This window comes from Lissotriton helveticus, chromosome 2_1 (genome assembly GCF_964261635.1).
Source record: "Lissotriton helveticus chromosome 2_1, aLisHel1.1, whole genome shotgun sequence".
NCBI lineage: Eukaryota > Metazoa > Chordata > Amphibia > Caudata > Salamandridae > Lissotriton > Lissotriton helveticus.
Window position 1 is genome coordinate 893,684,806 of NC_136059.1, and position 22,830 is coordinate 893,707,635.

Here is a 22,830-nt window from a genome sequence, read left to right on the forward strand (position 1 = left end):
TTCAGCATAGATGTACTTTAGTCTTTATAGGAGTTAAGTGTCTCATTTGCAGCATTTGAGGTTTGAGGCTGTGATGTTGTCTCTGTATCATAAGAAAGTTGGAATGTAATATAAGAGAAGGGCTTTGGGGGAGGAAAGTTGGCTTGTGAAGCTGGTGCTTGCTTTTCGAAAACTGTTTTTTGGTCTTTTTATAAGTGTTTAAGTGTATCAGGATCCCCACACACAGAGAGATATAATCTGTTAGACTTGTAAATACTCCTACGGTGCAGAACTAGAATTTCAAGTAACATTTTCTTGACTTGCTGTGCCTATTCCAAAATGTATATATGAATGTACATGCATAAATTAAAATGTACATCTGTAGAAAAAGCTATAAGCTGTGTATTGCATACTTTTCAGTTGTTTCTATTTCAGTTCTTACATGTATCTCTCGTTAAATTTTTGTAGCCCTCCAAGCCACAACATTGTGGTAAATGGAAAGGAGTGCATAAACTTTGCTTCTTTTAATTTCCTTGGACTTCTGGATAATGAAAGAATTAAGGTGAGTTTTGAATCAGCAAACCTGGTTCTGCAAGCTACTTAGTTTTATGTGCTGAATGTAAAAACATATTTTCTTTTAAAATCAAAATGGTAAGTATTGATACTCTTGTTTTGAAATGGCCATCGTCCTTGTGCGTTGCTCGATTTATATTTGCTTTGTCCAAAACAAGATAGTTTATGCACCCAGCGTAATCATTTTATGGTATTAAACTGGCATCAAGGTGTGGTACCAGCGCTGTGAAAAATCTTTACTAAGATTTTTTTGTAGACATGTCAATTTTGGTTTATTTTGCCACAAATGTTGTATCGTATCCTTTATATTATCCTGTATTTCCTGTATAACTATGTACTTCCCCATTATGTTTTGCCATCGGTACATGCTAGTGTCTTCTCCTTTAACTGTTGCCATGTTTTTGTTAAAATAATTGACCCATCTGCAGGTACTCGGTAGCTTCAACAGGGTCATGCATTGACTTGTTAAACAAATATTGATCCCCAATAAGATTCCTAATGTACCTTGGTCAAAATGTATGCTCCCAGTTCCTGGAACATAATATTCACATATTGGATTTTTTTTTATTGACTACTAACCTTGATCGTAGTCGGATTTAGGTGTATTTTTTAGTAGCCACATCATATAAAGTTGCTTTTGCAAATCGTTGGCACCATGAAAATAATTTGGAATAAAAAAAAAAAGATGGTACTGCTCAACTTTATACACATCACTTTTCATTTAGCCAAAAGGGGAGGGATCAAGTCAACCAAAGGCGCATCTACACATATATACACCATTGACTCAACTAATAGATCTTAGGATGGCTGGGAAACAAGAGGCCATTTATTCACACTTTGGAATGTCTGATGGCGATTAAGCAAGTTCACTTCTTATTTTTAAATGCAGCAGGCCTGATTCAGAAAGATAAGTTTACATCAGTGATGTCATGAGTGATGTCACTGACCATGTCATGAGTAATATAGTATTTGCGTTAAATAATAACAATTCCTAGGCAACTTAACACCTTTCTGAAATCAGATTTCACACATTCGGGTTGAAAGACAGAAACTCAGTGTACTAACAAAACACAGTTAAAAATGTCATTTTATTTAGTTCTTAGATGTGTATATATATCTTGATTTTAAAACGAACATTAAAACATCAGTTACCTAACCAAACACAATTTGATCATAGATAAAAATCAATTGTTTAAAAAAACATAGGACAACAGATAATAAAATAATACAAGGGTCACTAAATCTGGGTAGATAAGGATGACAATCTCTACGCGTGTTTCGGCGTATCCCACGCCTTCTTCAGGAGAAACCACTTGAATTTCAAAGGAGGTAAAATATAAGAGCCTTCAGGAAGTGAACAGCTGGTGCTAGAGAGCTTGATGTATCTATAATTGTCATTAACTTGGGAATGCTCAATCGAGGATGTACGACCGGGTCGGGAAAAAGGTCAAACCTCTGTGGTGAGGAATCTGAAACCTTGATTACTTCCGGTATCAGGTAAGGGGCACGGAAATAGACGTTTTGAGCCCAAGAACGTTAATGAAAATAGATTCCCAACCTCCTGTGAGGAACTAATTCTCTTCGGTCGACGGATTTAAAAACGGACAGCAGATGTGCTGGTAGAACTGGGTCTTAAAATTAATTATGTAGATCCGAAGTCCAACAAAATGATTGCAAGAATGCAACACAGATACAGTCCGTCAGGGGTGCCTAAGGATTAAATAGGCAAGCCCCGAAAATACGCTCACGTCTCAAGTCTGCTACGAATAGCAGACTTGAGACGTGAGCGTCTCAAGTCTGCTAAATCTTATTTCCTAACTTTAAAGTCCCTGTAACCTATTTGTTTTATTCAGTGTCTTTCTCTCCCCCCTGTTTGGATGATGTGCAGCCTGATCGTCGGGGGTGCTTGTAAAACGCCTGGGCTTGTTAACTTGACAATTCTTCCATGGTTTTTGCAGAAACAGAACAGCACTCTGTATATTCAAATTTAATTAGCACCCGCGAGCACATCAATGCAGCGTCAGACGCTTTTCGGCTTGAAAAAAAGCCTTTATCACTTCGAGAGAGAGGCTTTTCAGGCCGAAACGTGATCTGCTGTGCTAATAAAATTGGACTATGCTCTACAAGAAGTGCCATTCTTTTTCTGCAAAAACGACTAAAGAATTGTGTTTTTTATAGATAGATATATTTTACAAATCCACTTTTTATGGGGGGGGGGGGAGAAAGGCCTCTGCACACCAGTCTACAGTGAAGTTTCACAGATTTATTGCAGCAAGCAAACCGGTTGTTGCTTAGTGCAATAAATCTGTGAAACTTCACTGAAGACTTGTGTGCAGCTGCCTTTTCCCCCATAAAAAGTGGATTTGCAATGTTAAAAGGGGTATTTGGTCTACCCCCACCGCTAGCACCAACAGACGAGTGCACTGTCCAACCTTAGACCACTTTGGATAACAAAATATAGCGTAGCGGACCACAGCCTATCCTCTTTCGGCAGGACATTTAAAACCACGCTGGCGTACATACCTGCTAAAGACTCTGGGCGCTGAGGAAGGCTTAACGAAGCCAAAATGCATTCGCCATGAAACGCAATTGAATAAAGAAGCCTCCAAGGTTTTCCCCTTTTACGGCCTCTGCTCTTTCTTTGGAGGAGTTGTTTCTTGTATTTAGCGTGTCAGCCAGAGACACGCAACAGAGGCCCCCGCATCGCTAAGCTGGCCTGGCTGTCACTGGTTTCTGCTGCGGCGGTCTGTTCAAGTTTCCAAGCGATTGGATGAGCCAAGGCCCACTACCGGGATCAGGAGGAGAAGAGGCGGTGTTGGAGTTACTAACTCCACATCGGGTGAGTTGTATTTCCATGCTTGCCCCCGCCGTAAAGTTTCCTGAGATTTGGGGGTCGATGCAGTTTGGGGACCCAATGGGGCATCCGAGTTCCAGTACCACACAGCAAATTGGACTTAACAACATCGTGGTGCCCTGAATTCCGCTCATGTATCAGTCACCCCCGCATTACCTACCTGGATGAAACAAAGCACTCTGGGACTTGCAGTTTCATCACATTATGTGATCTGCAGCAGGTGAGCATAGACACAGGCTTTGGGGCGTAGCGGACCACAGCCTATCAGCTTGTGGCAGGACATTTAAAACCACGCTGGCGTTCATACCTGCTAAAGACTCTAGGCGCTGAGGGAGGCTCAACGAAGCCGAAATGCATTCGCCATGAAACTCAATTGAATAAAGATGCCTCCAAAGTTTTTCCCCTACTGCGGCCTCTGCTCTTTCTTTGGAGGAGTTGTTTCTTGTATTTAGCGTGTCAGCCAGAGACACACAACAGAGGCGCCCACATCGCTTAGCTGGCCTGGCTGTCACTGGTTTCTGCTGCGGCGGACTGTTCAAGTTTCTAAGCGATTGGATGAGCCAAGGCCCACCACCGGGATCAGGAGGAGAAGGGGCGGTGTTGGAGTTACTAACTCCACGTAGGGCGAGTTGTATTTCCATGCATGCCCCAGCTGTGAAGTTTCCTGAGCTTTGGGGGTTGTGGTTTGGGACCCCAATGGGGCATCCGAGTTCTAGTACCACACAGCAAATTGGACTTAACGACATCGTGGTGCCCTGAATTCCGCTCTTGTATCAGTCACCCCCGCATTACCTACCTGAATGAAACAAAGCACTCTGGGACTTGCAGTTTGCTCACCTGCTGCAGAGCACGTAATGTGAGCGTAGACACAGGCTTTGGGGCGTAGAGGACCACAGCCTATCAGCTTGTGGCAGGGCATTTAAAACCGCGCTGGCGTTCATACCTGCCAAAGACTTTTTCAGACGGGTACTGGTGGTAACTGACTCTGACTAACCAGGCCTAGAGCCAGTGCTATGCTAAAAGGCACTTAGAATACAGTGAAAACACCTACATACACTAGGGAACACTATGCGTTGGGGTACCCCTGTGATTAGCATGACCTCCTCTGTAAGACCCTAGTATATAATAGGGCAGGGGGATTAAAACTACCTCTAAGTCATAGGTGCAGAAATATGCTACTTTAACTAGAAGTCGCATTTGCAGAGTGGTGGAGAAATGGTGCTGAGCGTCCAACCAACGCTCAGGAATTCTGCTGCGTAGGACTTACAGGAGGGATTTTTAGCCCCCAAACTCCCTCAGGACCAAATTGGACTTCATCCCCCATCCCGTACTCTGCCACGAGGCACGTTTGCAGAGTGATAGAGAAAGGGGGCCAGGGCCTGTGGAAAAACAGCCGATCTCTAACGAATACCCAGGCTGTTTGGCGCAAGACGCCTCTAATTCCCAATATCGATAGTTACCAAAATGAAGAGCCAGCCGCTGGAAACTGGAAAGCAAGAACACGTTTATTGCTCTAGAGGAGAACATGTCAGGTCTGATGCAAGGGATGTCTTCAGGAGGTGTTTTAACAACTTCTCCGCTGCTCTCCTTTTTATACAATTTACAGTAACTTTATTTGTGGTCAAACATCCTAGGAATTCCTACCCCCAGCAGGTTCTCACAGAGTCCCAACAGTTTGGCGTCCCCCACTCGGGTCTTAATTAGTGATTGATATCTCGCAGCTGGACATTCCGACAGGATCTTTAAATGTGTGTGATCAGTCACATCTAAGGGTTATGCAAGTGATAAGATCAAGCATTTCTGTTCGTGCAACAAGTCCTGCTGTGTGGGGGCAATAAACTATGTCCGCAGGGCTTGGTTTACAGCCTGGGACTGGATCGAGTGGCCAGGTGCAGTTGGGGGTTATCAGAAGGGCCTGCTCGAGTGAGGAGGATGAGAGGACAAACGTGTTTAGGGCGGGAAGTGGCTCCAGGGTCTTGTCACGAGGACAAGGTTTTATGACCTTAGTGCATTTGGTCATGCTGAATCAGGGCACCAGGGATGGTTGCGAGGTCAGGGTGAATCGTGGGTGACTTGCAAAGTGCGAGATGGCCGCGGCACCTAAAATGGATGCCGTTTACGTGCGGACAATGACTCTTGTTAGGCAAGATGGCGCTGGTGATGTTCACGTTTGTAAACTGCGATTTAACAAGCCTCCGAAGAAGTCTTAGCAATCCCACAGTGTGGGACTTACTGGAGGTAACAAGAGAGATAGTTGGTCCTGAGGACATACTTGGGGACCAACTTCCCAAACTATTATCTCCAGTCAGTCCCACACAGCAACATTGGTAAGTACTTGTACCAGTCCATGCCCACTTTGCCCACCACTCTACAAACACACTACCTGGGACGCTCTTGGATGGGGATTGAGGTCCCCTTCACTGCTGGGGGGTCCTTTAGGGACCAACTAGCCTACCTTTTACCTCCAGTAAGCCCCCGCAGTGGGATTGGTGAGAGGTAGACAAAGGCCATGCCCACTTTCTCCACCACTCTGAAAACGCGCCCCCTGGCACGTTGTAATTTGGGGGATTAAGTCCCTTTGAATCCTGAGGGTCCCAACTAGCCCACCAGCCCACCGTGCGCCCCCCCCTCCCAATGTGTGTGAAGCCCCAGGGAGGTGGCGGTCCCCGGGGCATGTGGGGTGGCTCGAGCCCCCCAACACAGGTTGTTTTAAAAAAATAAAAAAAATAGAAGCCCCGGTGTGTGGCGGTCCCGGGGCTACAGGGGGGCCATGTGCTTTCCCTAATATATTTTTAAAAAGCCCGGGGGTGGCGGTCCCTGGGGCCCCTTGGAGGCCCCCCGATAGATTAAAAAAGATACCCAGGGTGGCGGTCCCTGGGGCTACGGGGGGGGCTGCGTGCCTCCCCGCAACTCAATTATCTTGCCCTGGGGAGGAGGCAGTCCCCAGGGCAGTGTTGGGGGATTGGGCCCCCCCCCCCACACTTATGTTTTCACTGCTCCCGGGACCTGGCCCACCCAGGGGCTAAATATTAACGATGCACGGGAGCCCGCGCTTCGTTTTTTCTATTTTCGCAGCGGAATCCGTGTACTTTTGCCATTTTTTTTATTTATTTTTTTATACTTTTTCAGGCCCTGGGGGTCCTTATAAGACCCCCTGAGCAGGCCTATGGGGTCATGATGTTTCTACCCTGCCCCCTTTTCTTGTTTTACGCCTTTTTTCCCCTGTTTTCTTGTGCCTCAGTTACCGAGGCACAAGATGGCTGCCAACACTTCCTGGTTTGGAGTGTTGACAGCCAATTAGAATAAAGCTCGTGGTCGGGAGGGTCCGCGGATCCTCCGTGCCTCAAAATGTCGAAACTTTAATTTTTTTATTTTCTCAGCAACTATTGAACGGATTTCCACCATTCTTTCTGAAACAAGGGCTACCTTTATGCCAAATTTGATGTAATTACTTTCAGCAGTTCAAGCTGTAGCCGTGTCTAAAGTTTCCTATGGGAAATAAATGTTTCGACCTCCTGTTTTATTTTTTTTATTTTTTTATTTTTTTTATTTCTCAAGAACTACTGAATGGATTTACACCATTTAACAAAATGAGTTCTTTCTGAAACAAGGGCTACCTTTTTGCTAAATTTGTCTTGTGACCCCCTTTTTTCTCGGCCCCCGCTTGCCGAATCACCCCGAAACTTTCAAGATAGGAGCTAACCGGAGCGGGCCATAAGTTTTGAAAATTTAACGAAGATTCGTCAAACGGCGGCAAAGTTATTGTGAAACGAAAAAACGCTTATTGAATAGAAACAAGGTCCTAACTATAACTAACTAACTACCTACTGTTGACCGCCAGTAGGATATATATCGTACTGGCGGTAATATATCCAACTGGTGGTACAAATACAAAGATTAAAGTGCAGTTAAGCGTAGCTTGTGTTATAAAACCTCAATGTATGTTAAAAACAAAAACCACACAGATTCACCTAAAAAACGCAGTTAAAGTGCAGTTATAGCTCAAAATTAAATGTGAATGTTTTTGTTATTTCAGAAGTTGGGCATAATCCATAACTCTAGCAGCCATGCATAGAATAAATCGAATACTAAACATAATGCTCTGAAAGACACTATTAGTTATGGATTCCTGACATTAGAATTACCCCCAGGTGTCAGACTGGATCTGGAGAAATTTTTTCGTAGCAGTACTCCTGGGCGTCGGTAGGCGGCATCGGCTGACTCCGCATTCTCTGTCGGTGTTATCGCCGGGATTACGTCGCAGTATCTACTTAGATGCCGCACCTGCGCGCTGGCGTCAGTTCTTTCTTTTTCCGTGCCAACCAGCGCAGATCCGGAGAGAGCGGTACCTCAAATCCTTTTTTGACTGGTTTTTTTTCCGACTTTTGTCGAACTCTTTTTCGAGTCGTCTGACTCCTGGTGCACAGGGATGTCACTTCGGCGGACTGGCTTCAAGTCTTACGGGTCCTGCCACAAGCTGATGTCAGTGATGGACTCACATCTAGTGTGCCTCTGGTGCCGGGAGCACAACCACTACCCGAAGTTGTGCTCCGATTGTCGGGCCATGGCCCCAAAGTCTTTGCAGGAGCGGTACCAAAATCTTCCGGAGGCCTGGCAGTCTGCTCCATGTCGCTCGAGAGGGAGGTCGCAGAGCCATCACCCCCACTCCTTCGTCCAAGTCTTTGTCTTCGGGTAAGTCAAAGCTCAAAAAGAAGGCAAAGAAGCACCGTCGCTCTCCGCGTTCTCCCTGTCCGTCGACCGACGCAATGCGGGATGCGGAAGGTAGTCGTTCGCCTCCGCTCGCGTAGCCTATGGGGTGGCTCCGAGCCTCCCTCCCTTCCTGGAAGCCGGAGTGGCCCCTGCCCAACTTCATAGCTTTTACGAAGCCCTCCACTCCATCTTTGGGCAGCCTGACTCTGCTGGTGCGCCTTTGTGCCCCGTGGACTCGCTTGAGGGTTCTAGGCCTTCGATGCCGGCGGTCCCTGGCCTGGATCCGGATCGGCGACAGTTGACCTTATGACACCTCCTCTCGAAACCATTGGCTACACCTCCACTCTTCCTGACGCCGGTTGTGTCACTAACTGACGTCTACCCCAGCCTCCCTCTCGACATGGACAAGAAGCCCGACCGACGTGCGCCGGCGCAGACTGGTACTTTTGTACCCTTGTTCTACCCTGGTGTACCCTAGCGCCCTGAGCGGCAACCAGAAGAGGTTGAAGAGGACTTGTAGGGGTCTGTGGGCCCTCTGGCAGACCAGTTGGAAGAACTGGACCGGAGAGAGGAGTTTGGTGAGGCCAGTGGTCTGGACACTTCTCCAGACCTTGGCATTCTTTCTCCCCCTACCGTGGCTACAGAGGAGAGAGCCTCTTATGCTTGGGGTGTAGCGTAGAGTGGCTGAGGCCTTGAACCTTAAGCTTCCTACGGTGGCGGTCAGGACTACACTCTTGACTGAGGTGCTTCAAGCGGCAGCTGCCTCTTCGGAGCCCCTTCTGCTGTTCAAGAGGCCCTCACAGACATCCTTCTGGGCACTTGGTCCAAGCCCAGCACAGGGGCCCCTGTGGCTAGGACGATTCCCCGATCCCACCGCCTGGCCCCAGGCGACCACATTTTCCTCTTCCGACACCCTACCCCCGAGAGCTTGTGGTCGAAGCCTCTACTTCCAAGGGTGCATTCCCTACCACTCCACCTGCTAGGGAATCCAAGAAGCTGGATCACCTTGGGAAGAAGATGTTTTCTTCTACCAGCTGAGGACTGTGGTCGGTGACTACTGCATATCTCTTGGGCCATGTGGGACAAGGTGGTGCAATGGTGCCCGCAGGAGGCCCGGGCCATGCTATCCCATGTAGTTGCTGAGGGTAAAGATGCAGCGAAGTTCGCCATACGATGTGGGCTGTACATCGCCAACTCCCTAGGCAGGACAATTTCAATGTCAGTAGCCCTGAGACGCTACGCCTGGCTGAGATCCACTGTCTTTTTGGGCGATGTCCAATCTACTCTTTTGGACATGCCTTTTGGTCGTCGCTTGTTTGGTAACAAAGCGGACAATGTGCTCGAGCGCTTTAAGGATTCTAGGGCTACGGCCAGATCCTTGGGCCTTGCTACCTCCTCTCGCCCCGCGCAGACTGCTTTTCTCCCCTTTCCTGGTTATGGAAGGGGTGCCCCACCACGTTCCGCCCAGAGCCTCAGGCCTGCACAGGGTCGTGGGACTCAGCATTGTGGGTCAGGGGACCAGTGGGCAGGCCTGTCCACCAGTGCCCCCTCTGTAGCAGCCTCCAAACCTTCCTAGTCCGACCCTGCAGGGCCACCAGTTGCCATTGGGTGGCAGGATTCGCATTACCTCCCCCACTGGCAGAACATCACGTCGGACAGGTGGGTTTTGCTGATTGTCCGAAGGGGCTACTCTCTCCCCTTCGATACTACTCCACCATCCGTGCCACTTACATTCCATCGCATGTCGGAGGATCACTTGGCTCTTCTCCTCCAGGAAGTTACAGGTTTCTTTGCCAAGGGAGCCATCAAGCGCGTCCCTGTGCCAGAAGTAGGTTGTGGTTGCTACTCCCACTACTTTCTGGTGCCCAGGAAGGACACAGGCCTGCGTCCTATCTTGGATCTCGGGACGTCATCCGCTTCCTCCGGAGGGAGAAGTTCAAGATTTTGACATTGGCTCAGGTTCTGTTTGCTCTCGACCCTGGAGACTGGATGATAGCGTTGGATTTGCAAGACGCCTATTTCCACATCCCCGTCCTGCCGACCCACAGGCGTTGCCTACGGTTCACCGTAGGATATGAGCATTTTCAGTTTACTGTGCTCCCCTTTGGCCTTACCAGTTCCTCTCGGGTGAACCATCTGAAATGAAACCCTACGGACAGTAGCCTAGCGACTACAGCCTGATTGCACACATACACAGCCCTGGTCAGTGATAATATGTCACTTTCCAATGAACCAGCTAAACATAAAATTGACTGTTGCAACTGTAGGGTTTTATCCCTGTTCTCTGCCAAAATATTTAACGGATTTTCTTCAAATCATGGAAAGGATCTATTATGAAAACAAAATGTTCCTAATACCAAGTTTTGTTTGGTGGAGTACAAAAGTAAACATGACAGTTTCATAGCAGTCCACCCCTGTCTTCCCCCAGTGTTTTTATAGAATAATATTGGATGTTGTTTACTGATCTCCCAATTTGAAACAACAAACCAGAAACCCATGAACTAAGCATATGCCAAATTTTTGACTGGTCAATCAACTGTTATTAATAAAATAGTAATTGCAGTGTTAAGTCTGTCGTAACCATAATATATGCAATAAAGTACGCCCTATTATACATTGTAATGATTTATTCTAAGTCACAGGAGTTTCATGACAATATAGAGGGAGGAAGCTTAAGGTAGGGTTTCTTTATAAACTCTTAAACCTGTCAACCGTACTGGGGTCTTCCCCCAGATGTTTTGCCTGCTTACCTACTCTTTTTGCGGATTCTTTTTGTTGGCCGTCGGTCTCTGAGCATTTTACCATTTTGGCCTAGTGCTAAAGTGTATGTGCTTCTCCTCTAAACATTGTAACATTGGTGTTTGTACAATTGAAAATGTTTAGTTTACTTGCAAGTTACTTGTAAAGTGGTATACCATATACCAAGGGCCTGTAACCTAAATGCTACTCGTGGACCTGCAGCACTGACTGTGCCACCCACACAAGTAGCCTTTCGAATCGGTCTCCGGTCTGCCATTGCAGGGCCTGTGAGTGCCGTTTGCTGCCACTTCAAAACATTTAAATCTACTTGCCAAGCCTTAAACTCCTCTTTTATTACACACCACCCCTATGGCAGGCCCTAGGTAGCCCATGGGCAGGTTGCTGTGTAAGTGAAAGGTAGGACGTGTACTTTCAAGTTTTTTCATGTTCTGGTTGTGACAAACACCCAAATTCATTTTTCACTATTGTGAGGCCAAAGGTTAACATTGGGAATTCCTTAATCAACTTTTAAACTGTTATTCCTGATTAGAAATGTGTTTTATAACTTTGGATTAGTATTGATGAACGTTTTTTACTGGTAAAGTTGGCTTTAACATTACTATTTTAGAAATGCTACTTTTAGAAAGTCTGCATTTCTCTGCTCTTACTGCTCTGTGTGCCTGCAGCCTGTCTTCAATACACTTCTGGGGTGGGTGACAGCGACACTTTGTACACTCCCTCTAGACCGCCACATACCCAAGAAGGTTAGGTGTGTCTGCTTACCCATCTGTATTCTTATGGCTCATCCTGGCTAGGAAGGGAGGGAGTGGCCGACACTCACATCTGAATAGTTAGTGGCCTGACCCCACACAAGGGCTGATTACCCCCCACAGATAGTCTAGAGCAAGAACTGATGAAGAAAGGATACTTGTGCTGTGCAAGGACTCTTCATTGAAGTCACCACCACTTCCAAGGCACATTTGGGTATAAGTACAATGTGTTGCCAGAAGCCAGAGGTGGTGGCTTCATTGGACTATCACACACAATCCCAATTATTTATTTTGTCGGATTTGCATAAAGGTAAGCCTTAATTGGTAGTAGTGAAGTATATGAGACTGTTTTGGTGCTATATCTAGATTATTTGTAATGCGCAAACAGTAATTAGTAAATTGAAGAAAATTAAAACGTATAGATGTCCCATTGGATAAAATCAGTACTTCGCAAGACTGTTATATCTGGGAGTTAGGGAAACTTACTCACCGTATGACCTCATTCATCTAACATATGGGTTTTGAGCCAAGGCTATTTGTACAATTAAAGTAGCCAAACGTGTAGCGTAGTATTGCGCATCTATAATACATGGGATTCTGTAATCCCTGTAGAAACGCCAGTATCTAATTTCTTTATAAACTGTGACTTGTGACTCACCCAGTCACCGATTATGAAACAATTACGTCAGAACTCAACTGTAATAAATGATTGCAGTCGAGTTCTGATTTCAAAATGGCCACTGCCACCAGCCAAAATGAAAGGCTGGTCAGGTCACGTGGGAGCTTAAAACGGAACGTTGCTTTTCATTCTTCTGCTCTATTTTTATTTTTAGCTTACTGTGACCAGCAGAGAAAAAAGTTTTTTTTTTTTTTAACTCCTTAGATAGTTAGACAAAAGCTAAAATCTTTCTTTATGCGTTTACATATTCATAGCTAGTGCAGGTGTTTGTTTTGTTTTAAACTGAGTTCTATTTAACTGTTTCTATAACTAACAGGTTTTTGATGTATTTAAATTTGCACAAGAGGATTTATTTTTATTCTTCTTGTTTACAAACATTCTCGCTCTTTCATATGAAAGAACAATGTACCAAGGTTTTAATTGGTTTATGGGAAAGGTGATGGCATTACCATGTATTATATTGGACACAGCTGGGGTTCATGATGAGTATCTTGCAAGTCACCTTGGAGTTCCATAACCTTAGAAAGAAACTCTATATTCGACCTCTTTTCTCTATAGGGTTATGAATTCATCGGCGGCTTGCAGTATCCTTATAATGCTTTGCAGGGGGTACTTTATACCTTATACCTTGTGAATCATCACACCTCGGTTGAAGATCACGTTGCAGTCTAATGCATTGATAGCTCTGTACACATGAGTAATATTCCGCAATAGTAACAATGAGTTATTTCTGACCCATGTAAAGAATGCAGCTTTGGCGTCTTTGAATACCTATGGCGTTGGAACATGTGGACCTAGAGGATTTTATGGCACGTTTGGTGAGTCTTTTTTTCTTATCTCCATAAGTGTTATATCGTTCCACGATTTTTACCATATGTTGTCATTCAAAATTTAATCCGTTAAAAAGAAATTAGCAATCCATTTCATTCTGTTTAAGTGAAGATTGATTTTAGTACTGCTACGCTTGATCATTGCTTCAATTGACCACAAGATGGCAGACAATCCCTTTATTTTGTTGTTTTCCAAGTTGTTGCTAACATGCTCATTACTGTACAAAGAACCTTGTTCCGCTTTCAATGAGTTTGGTGATGTCACTAAACTGAGAATAACAGTACGTGCAATGGTAATAGGAAACCAAGTTGAAGCCTTTCTCTGGTGATGGAGTGGAAGCAAACGTTTGCCCCCCAGGGTAAAAAGAGGAACTGTTGTGACTCAGCCCGTGAATGCCTTTGTCTGCTGTCCTCCTGCTGCGAGTCCACATGGATAAGCAATCGTGTGTTAATCTTTTACCATGCTTGTCTATTTTACTTCGTCCTTTCTTCTCCAACAAAGATGCCAGCATAACACTTTTATCTGCTGTCTATGCCAACCATCCTCAAAGTTTTTGTCGTGTTAAAATGTAGTCATTAATATGCAATAGTTTATTTTAAATTTCATAATGCTGTATTTGTTCTATTTAAACGTATTTCCTTAAACAAGTGAACACGTGTGGCGATGTGTAAGGTCTCGGAGTAATGTACAGTACCATATTTACTCGCTGTGTCTAACAAAAGTATCACTTTCGCGAACATGTGGGCGCTTAAATCCCAAGTATTTGTTACTCTTGCTCCTATGAGATGTCCATTCTTGTGTCAAGTGGGCAGACTCATTTAACAAAAGCCCTCTTTGCTGAAAATCGCTGAAATCTTTTGGAAAGACTGTTTTTTAAGTTTTTGTGTCAAACATAGACATTTTAGATTTGTGTGTTGTTATAGAGGAGGCGAGAAGGCTCCTATAAACCAAGAGCACAGCGTGCTTTTGTGTAATTTTGGAAGGGTGACCTTTCCCACGCATTATATGGTGGTTATTTCCATTCTTCTTTTAAATTTTGCTGCCACATCACTTGAGCCGAAGGCTAAACTCTGGGCAGCCGGTTGTCCCACAGAACTGACGACGAGACTAGACGTTACAACATTCCTTTGCAGTGGTTCACTTTAATGCCTGGAACCAAATGTCGTTTCTGAAACTACCCAAGCCCTGCTTTTGCGAAATAAAAAAAATATGGATCATTTGTCTTTGGTGCAGGGAAAACTTTTGTGGGAATGATTGGGCTATTGTAGTTACTGATGTTTACAAATTCACCACTTTGAGATAGCAAATGACCGATGATACTTAAACAATGGTTTCTATTTCTATTCCAGTGACCTCTTTGTCTGGTGAAATATGGAATCAACATACCCATTTTAATGCAGTTTTAACTGAACCTCACGTGATCTTTGTGCCATACATATGTCCTCTGTAAAAGAGAATGAACTTGTTTTTTAATTCTGTTTTTTGTATCACCTATACGTACCATTGTAGATTTGGTTGTACACGATTTGATTTTCTGGTTCCCAGGAAACGCTCCAGTTTACCTTGCACAGATGTGTATTACTATTAGTGTAATGGGTAGGAAATAACACGTGATAGTCACTGAAGTTCTTATGCAGGATACCCGAGCGCTTATTTGAATGCAATTTGTTTTTCTAAAATTATTTTTCAAGAGAAGCCTATCTAAATGCAGTTCCATTTGTTGTTTTTTTTTAATCTCCAGTTTGACTGAAAAGAAACACAGTAAGCGTCCATCCTAAAAAGACATTTTCTCACTGCACATGGGAACTGAGAAGCATCATCTTTTATAGAGAAGAAATTGGCATTTTAATTTCAACTCACCCATTTTGCTCGAATACCCCACAATTCAGTGCAGTCTTTAGTTTCGGAAAAATATGAATAAGAAGCAGTTTTTCATGGTGTGGCTGAGCTGGAATTAGAGTGGACTGCATTGCGGTGTTGCTCCCATGCCCAGGTCCCCCTTTTTTTTTTATTTATCCTGATCAGTAAATCATGTGAGTGATTCTCATGGGCACCCCAGACATCTCCGCATTATTTCTGACCTAGCTTCAAGAAGGCCAACTGAAGTGGACTTAGGATTGCGAATGATTTTCTCAGTTCCTGTGTCGCACAAGGATGATGCAAGATGGCGCCCACAAGGTTCATTGAAGTGTGGAGCAGATCCTGAGGCGGCATAACCGGACTTATGTACCCTGGCTTTGCAGATTGGACCAGCTGTTTCACACCCGCTCTGAAAAGGAGAGGAATATCACTCGAGCTTATCCCGGTATTGCTGCATGACCACTTGCCCTAAAAGAGTTTGGACGATTGGTGCAGCTTTGCCTAAGATCGATTCTGGAGGTCGGAACCGGATGTGTCCGTCTGCCTGCTCCATCAACTTTCCAGATTTTGTTTCCTGCCTACTAGGGGGTAGCTCTTTATGGAGTGGTGCTTGCTAGAGGCAAGATCTCTTACTGCTCCCTTACAGGGGACTGCCTGTTGCCACCATATAATTACTAATGTGGAGACCACCTCTTAAGCAGTGTTGATTCCCTGATGCTTGTGCTAAAGATGTGGGTGCATTAGTGACCAGATCTGTGAGGCACATGCTCAACTGTAATTTTGTAGAATTGATCTTCTTGTCAATACTGCGTTTAGCCGCTGCCCCTGGTGAAATGCAATCATGCAGTTTATTGCTCAAACCCATTGCAGGAAAGTGTCTCTTTTGGACATGATTAGCCCTCACTTTTTGCCTGGAAAATGATGTAATTTCAACTGGAAGTGCACAGGGTCCCTGCTAACCAGGTCCTCTGTGCCAGATCTCCTTCCCTAAACTGTACCTTTTTGTTTCCACAATTGCCACCACTTTAGCTCACATACAAGTCCCTAGTAAAAGGTACCCGTGGTACCAAGGACCTTGTGGTTAAAAAGGGTTCCTAAGGGCTGCGGCATTATTGTGCTACCCAAAGGTACTTCTCACCAAGCACATGCACACTGCCGCCTGCATGTCTTGGTGCAGACAAAACTGAAGAGTCGACATGGCACACGTTCCTGTGTGCCATGCTGCACACTGCATGAGATATAGGCAAGACACCCCTCTAGCAAGTCTTAGCCCTTAGGCAGGGTGCACTACATCTCCTATGATGACATATCTGCATGAGTAGATATGCCCCTGCAATATCCTTGTTGATTACTGGATATTGTAAGTGACCAGGGAAGCCATTGTAAGTACATGGGCTGAACACGTGTCATTATGAGTTTTCCATCTCCATGATGGCTTCACTGAAGTATGGAATTTTTGGTATCAAATATTTCCGCATAATAAACCTGCACTGATTCCAGTGTCAAATGTATTAAAATGTGCGCACCAAGGACCCCTACCAACTACCAATCCTTAATGTGGTCACCTAATGGCCTAAGTCAGCCTGCTACCACTAGACAGTGTTCTGACCTTGTGGGGTGAGTACCTGTAGGTCAGAGGTCAAGAACAATGCCTTTCCTTGATGGAGGTGTTCACCTCTTAACCTCCCGGTAAGGAAGAGCCTTGCTTCCTTTGTAATGCGTTGTCAGCCTCTCCAGTTGGAGGAAACAGGCCCCCTTCCTGTCCTCACCACCTTTTTGGCAGGAGGAAAGGCAGGAAAACGTAGAAAGAAAAGAGGTGTGCCCCCGCCAACTCCATCTCTCAGATGCTAGAGGTGAGGTGAAGTACACTTTTCAGTACCCTCCATTTCAAAGATGGTGGGTCTTATCCAATCAAGGCTAAGTCTATGGCTCTCACAGGCGGTGGGTATAATATCGGGTGTACACACCCGATAGAAAGGGGCCCATTGGTCACTACCTATGACTCCCTTGTAAGAACCCTAAATCTAGTATTTAGATGGCATCCCCCGACACTGAACTTCAGTTCATAATGACCTAAGAAGAGCCTAATGCCATAGTCCTACCAGCTGAGAAGACTGCAGAGAACTACTGACTTGGCAAACAGAACTCATGCAGTGCTATTCACCATCTCACCTTGCAGCAGCTTTGGAAACCACCGCAGCGAGATGCATCTGGGCGGCTTAAAAACCGAAAATAAGAATATAACCTGGTCTTTTGAAAAAGCATTACTGTATGATGTTAATTACAAAGCTCACATGCAGAAGTGGATAGAGGAGTTCTTGGAGGTAAACTTAGACTTAGCCCCTCTAATGACGGTCTGGGATGCATTAAAAGCCGGGGTTAGGGGCGAGACTCTGAGTTTCTCAATCAAAAGAAATAAAGCAGAGAAGGCACAGGTGCAGAAGTTACAGGAAAATTGACGGTGGGAGAAACCAGATTGGCACAGGCAATAAAAACAGGAGGGAGTGTAGAAGGATTCCAGCATAGGGTAGCTGTGATAAAGGCAGAGATCGGTTCTATTTTTGCAGAAAGAACTGCGGCCAAATGGGCCGCAACCAGGGGGAAAATATATGAATGTGGGGAGCAAATTGGACACCAGCTGGCACTAACAATTAGATAACAGACAACTATGAACACAATATCGGAAATTAAAACCATCACGGGGGGAACTGACGATAGACCCGAGGAAAATACATAAAGCCTTTAAAGGATATTATAGCGATCTTTATACCGAGGAAGATGTTAGACCCCGGGATGATAGGAATACAGACATTTCGGGTTACTTAGATCTCGTAACTACGCCCAAACTTAGCCCAGGATTGCAAGATCAATTGGAGTACCCTCCCACTTGGGAAGAGATTTATAGAGCTATTAAGAGCTTGCCTGACGGCAAAGCTACAGGACTAGACTCTATCCCCGCTGAATTTTATAAAATCTTTGAAACACAGATTAAGGGAATATTCACTTTAATGGTTGGATCAATCTTTGGTGGCGCCTCCCCTCCTGCTTCATGGTCCCTGGCAACAATTGTAATCTTTACTAAAAAAGATAAATCGCCTCTTGAAATGGCATCCTACAGGCCAATCACCTTAATCAATACAGATTCAAAAATATTTTCGAAAATCTTGGCCAATAGGATCTCTCAAAATATACAGAATCTTGTCTCCGACTGGCAGCATGGATTTATACCCAAAAAAAGGAACTACCGAACATGTTTGGAGAGTAATTACGCTGCTTGATGCAGCAAAAATGACAGGAGACCCGATTGCTTTAATATTACTAGACGCTGAAAAAGCGTTTGATCGGGTCTCCTGGATATTTTTATGGGAAGTACTAAAAAGAGCTGGCTTAGGCCCCAATATGCTACAGGCAATTCAGGCGCTGTACAAAACCCCTAGGGCTCAAATTATGATTAATGGAAACTTGACCAAACCTATAAATATTTCACGTGGAACGAGGCAGGGTTGCCCCTGTTCCCCGCTTTTGTTTGCGCTTTACATCAACCCACTCATTTCCAAGATAATAGCAAACCCTGAAATAAGAGCGGATGTTAGACACTGGGTAAGCACCAAGATTATGGCGTATGCCGATGACTTGGCAATTGTTACACCAGACCCCGAAAGTGCCATCAAGGCCCTGGAAACCGAAGCACAGGAGTTTGGGAAAATATCTGGATATGCTCTGAATAAGACAAAGACACAGATAATTGAAAATATAAATTGGACTAACCCTCTAGTAGTTTCTAAAGCAAAATATCTGGGGGTGAACATCACTGCTAATCTAGATTCAATAGTGGAAGAAAATCTGAACCCATTAGCGACAGATACAAAAAAAGCATTGAAAAAAATTGACAACCTACACCCGACTATACTCGGATGGAGCAATGTGATAAAGATGACTTATTTTCCAAAACTATTATACTTTTTCAGAACAATACCTCTAGAATTCAGTGATGCAGTCCTTCAGATATTTGAGCAAATATTTTGTCAGTTCATTTGGTCATACTCAAATACAAGAAGAACATATAAATGGCTGTCCCTACCTAAAGAAAGAGGAGGCTGGGCGCTACCAAATCTTGAACTGTATTACTGGGCAACGGCTCTACAGTATAGCCCCTCCTTATTTAACGACTGCAATAGCCAGACACACTCTGGACTACCTTCTCCTTATATGGCTCTATTAGGGGAAAGAACTTATGGATGCCTTTGGAGACAGCTTGAGTTTGGCTACTTTAAGCGGGTGCGGTTCAAGTCCTTGATAAACATATATCTGGTATTCACTAAAGTACGGAAACTCTTTGGGTTAGGTAGACTGAACTATTACACTCCTACTAGAGATAACCCAATGCTGCCTTCAATCTTTAATGATTCATACCTACAGAAATGGTACAATGCAGGGGTAACTAAATTGGGAGACCTGATTAATCAAGATAGGATCCGGTCCTTTCTGGATCTTAAAACGCAGTTCCCAATTGAGGAAAATCAGTTATATCAGTACAATGCGATTAAGAATTTCTTAGTTCATAAGACCGGTGGCCTGGCTGGATTCAAGAAAATTGAAAGTATGGACCGATTACGGGCAACTAACCCGCCTCGGATCGGATTAATTTACTCTAGTCTGAACAATAAAATGCCTGATGATCTGGAAAAGGTAGATCTGAAGTGGCAAACAAAATTCAACATTAAACAGAATGTCTTTTGCTCTGCATTAAATCTAGCTCATAAATTTCTACTATCCACTAAACTGCAGGCACAGTTTTACAAGACAAGTTTTTTTCCTTTATATTACCCTTAGCAGAATAGCAAAATGGGGAAGAACCGGGAGCGGGACTTTATGCCCTCGATGCTCAGAATATTCGGCGGATCAGGTACACATGTTTGCTACTTGCCCAAAATTAAAACCACTCATCGAAGAAATCCAACTCTTTATTGGGGTGGTTTTAGGACAAGGGCTACAACTTACTCCGGCTGACATACTACTAGCTCTGGATGATTGTAACCGGGCGGGGGGCCCTTTCATTTCTGTAGCAATGACTATTTATAGGATTTGCATTGCAGCCCACTGGAAAGATCCAAACCCGCCTTCATTGACACAATGGCAGGCCAGATTACTTGCGACGTGTAAGCTAGAAAAGGCAATTTATGCAAAAAAAGGCAAACGCGCCAGGAAGAATTGTCTGGTGGTATGGGAAAAGCTAGGAAATTGGATAGAGGGGGTACAAAATTGACGATCGCAGGCCTAAAGAAGTTTTGTTCTTCGGTATGGCTTTGTCCTATTGTTTTACATTGAAAGACTATTTTTGTGTTTGATTCTTCTGTATGCTTTCTTTTGTGGCATCTCATGCCCCCTCTTAATGCTTAAAGTAAATACTGCTGATTGCACAGGTAGCTTTTTCTCCTCTTGAGGATTCTTTTTTTGCTTTTTTTCATTTTTTTCTCTCTCTTCTCTCGTAAAAAGTTCCTTTTTTTTTTTCTCTCTCGGTTTTGAATTGAAGTAGGAAGAGTGCATAAATGTCTACAGTATGGTGCCGGGGAGGGAGGGGGGACGCCAGAAAATGATTTGATGTATACATTGTAATTGGACTTTCTTTGTGACGGGAAAAAAAAAGAGATGCATCCCTGATGCAGGACCTAAAATCACAGCCCCACAGCTTTTTTGGAACCACTGGTGAGTGACATATCTTATACAGGACTTAACGTCGCAAACACCTCATCAGCTCCATCCTCAACGACGACCCAAGACTCCGCATTGCAGCCCCACGGTTTTCCTATTAACCAGTGCTGCGCGGTACATTCTCAACCCGGGATCTTGCAATGCTCTGCAACCAGGATTCTATGTCAGGACAAGAAGCCATGGATTATAGAATTGAAACTTTCCATTACGAAAGCTAGGAAATGTTTCATTTGGGTACTTTGTTCAGCGAGCGTAACGTGGTCCATGTATTAGGCCCCGCGCTCCATCGTGGTCAGCCTGAACTTGTGACTTTGCCATGGTCCGGCACGATCAGATACCCACAGTTGGCTCTCTGTGCTTTTAGGTACTGTTTACACTACATTTTTATAATTGCATATCTTCGGTTCTACTGATTATTATTTTGCCATTTTGGTGTCAAATAATTTAATAAACTTTACCCTGTATTTCTAAATTGGTGTGGGGTTTTTCTTGTGTTGTCTTTTCACTTTATTACTGTTGGAAGTGCTGCAAAAACACTTAACACAAAGCTGGTAAGTTAAACCTGACTGTTTTTGTGCCAAGTTACCAGACCAAAGGTTGAGCACAGGTACTTTGGGCTTTGCTTGTGACTTCACCCAGACAGAAATTGTGGTTCCTTTTGGAGTAGGGTTTCACCCTCCTCAACCAGTTACCCCATTTCCATCACTAGTCTTGTTCCCTGTTTCAAGGGAAAGATGTCAGAGAGAAAGCCGCCGTCTTCACCCTAGAGATCTGTTTGTAGCATAGCGCCATGGGCATCTTTTTAAAAGTGCGGCTCAACTCAAACTTCGCTTAGATGTTCTTGAGAAATATGCAATATTACTTTGTTTAAAGCCTTATCAATGTCTAATGCTACTGCAACTACAGGTGTGGTTTTGAATTTTGCCATCTCTAACACTTTACAAAATAGACTTCTCATTAATGAACATTCTACCCTTCATGAAACGCACTTGATGAGGGCCGGTCAGCAAGGAAAGTTTTCTCTAATCATTTGCTAAGACTTTTGGATACATTTTGCCGTCTAAAATTATCAGAGATCAGTCTAACTTTTTGTTAGATTGATATCATTACCTTTGTGAAGCAGAGTGATGATGGGTGCAGCGGATCCTGTGAATGTCTGTCTTTTCATATGACTTGTACAGTTTTGGAAAGTCTTTACAAACAGATTTGTAAAATTGTGCAGTAAATCCCTCTGGACCGGGTGCTTTCCCTTCTTTGTGTCCAATAATGGCATGGTGTATTTCCTGTTTGAAAATCGGCTGTTAAGGCAAGCTTTTGACTCTCCTCAAGTTTATCATTCTTGTCATATAGTTCTTTAGAGAAACTTAGTTATACATGTGAGGTTTTTATGTGAATCAGTGTGGATTGTTCCTGATTTGTCTTTGAGATGATGATGCTGTTTTGTTTATATTTGAGGTAGCTAGCCAAAACTTTCCCAGCTTTAACTGCTTCGACGTGGCTGGAATTCCCCTGCGGAAGAATTCCACGCGTGCACGGAACAGACGGCCCACGGCCGTCCTCTGCACACGCCCACTGTGACGTCGGACGGCTGGGGGCCATCCGACGCATCGAAGAGGTTAATTTCTTCACATAGCTGCATTAAATTGTGTTTAAGGACCCATTGTCCTGCTCTGCCACTTCAAAAGTTGTTATATTCTTGATTTTTTTGTTTGTTTAGTAAATCAATCACATTTACCACACGTTTGCCCCCACTCCATCAGACTTGCACATTTGAGAAAAATTTCCTAATTTTTTAACACTTGAAACATTTGCTTTTGTAACAGGACATTTATCTTCATCCACAGTGTATTTAGTGCTCCTGTGTCTGTAATAGATCCAATTTTCTTTTGCTGCAGATGCCTTTGTTGATACCCTAGAACCCTTTTTAGGTCTCGCCTGTGCCAGCGCATGCGCTGGTCTGGCGAGACATTTAGTGAGTGGGCTTTAGAAATCCGACCACACGCTTTTTCTTGTGGCCTAAAGATTGCGGTTACACGCACATCCATCATCTGGCTTTCCTATCTCTCCCTCATTAAGCGCATCGCATCATTCGCGGGCACACTTAAAGCGCGTGCACCAAATCA

At 44.3% G+C, this 22,830-nt stretch overlaps 1 protein-coding gene across 1 annotated transcript in view; it reads left to right on the forward strand.

The window, feature by feature from the left end:
• SPTLC1 (serine palmitoyltransferase long chain base subunit 1) overlaps window positions 1-22,830 on the forward strand; it is a 302,110-nt gene that overhangs the window by 43,766 nt on the left and 235,514 nt on the right. Inside the window, exons 4-5 of the mRNA XM_078675619.1 lie at window positions 448-541; window positions 13,050-13,122. Coding sequence (XP_078531745.1) covers window positions 448-541; window positions 13,050-13,122 — 167 coding nt within the window. The remainder of the gene's footprint in view (window positions 1-447; window positions 542-13,049; window positions 13,123-22,830) is intronic.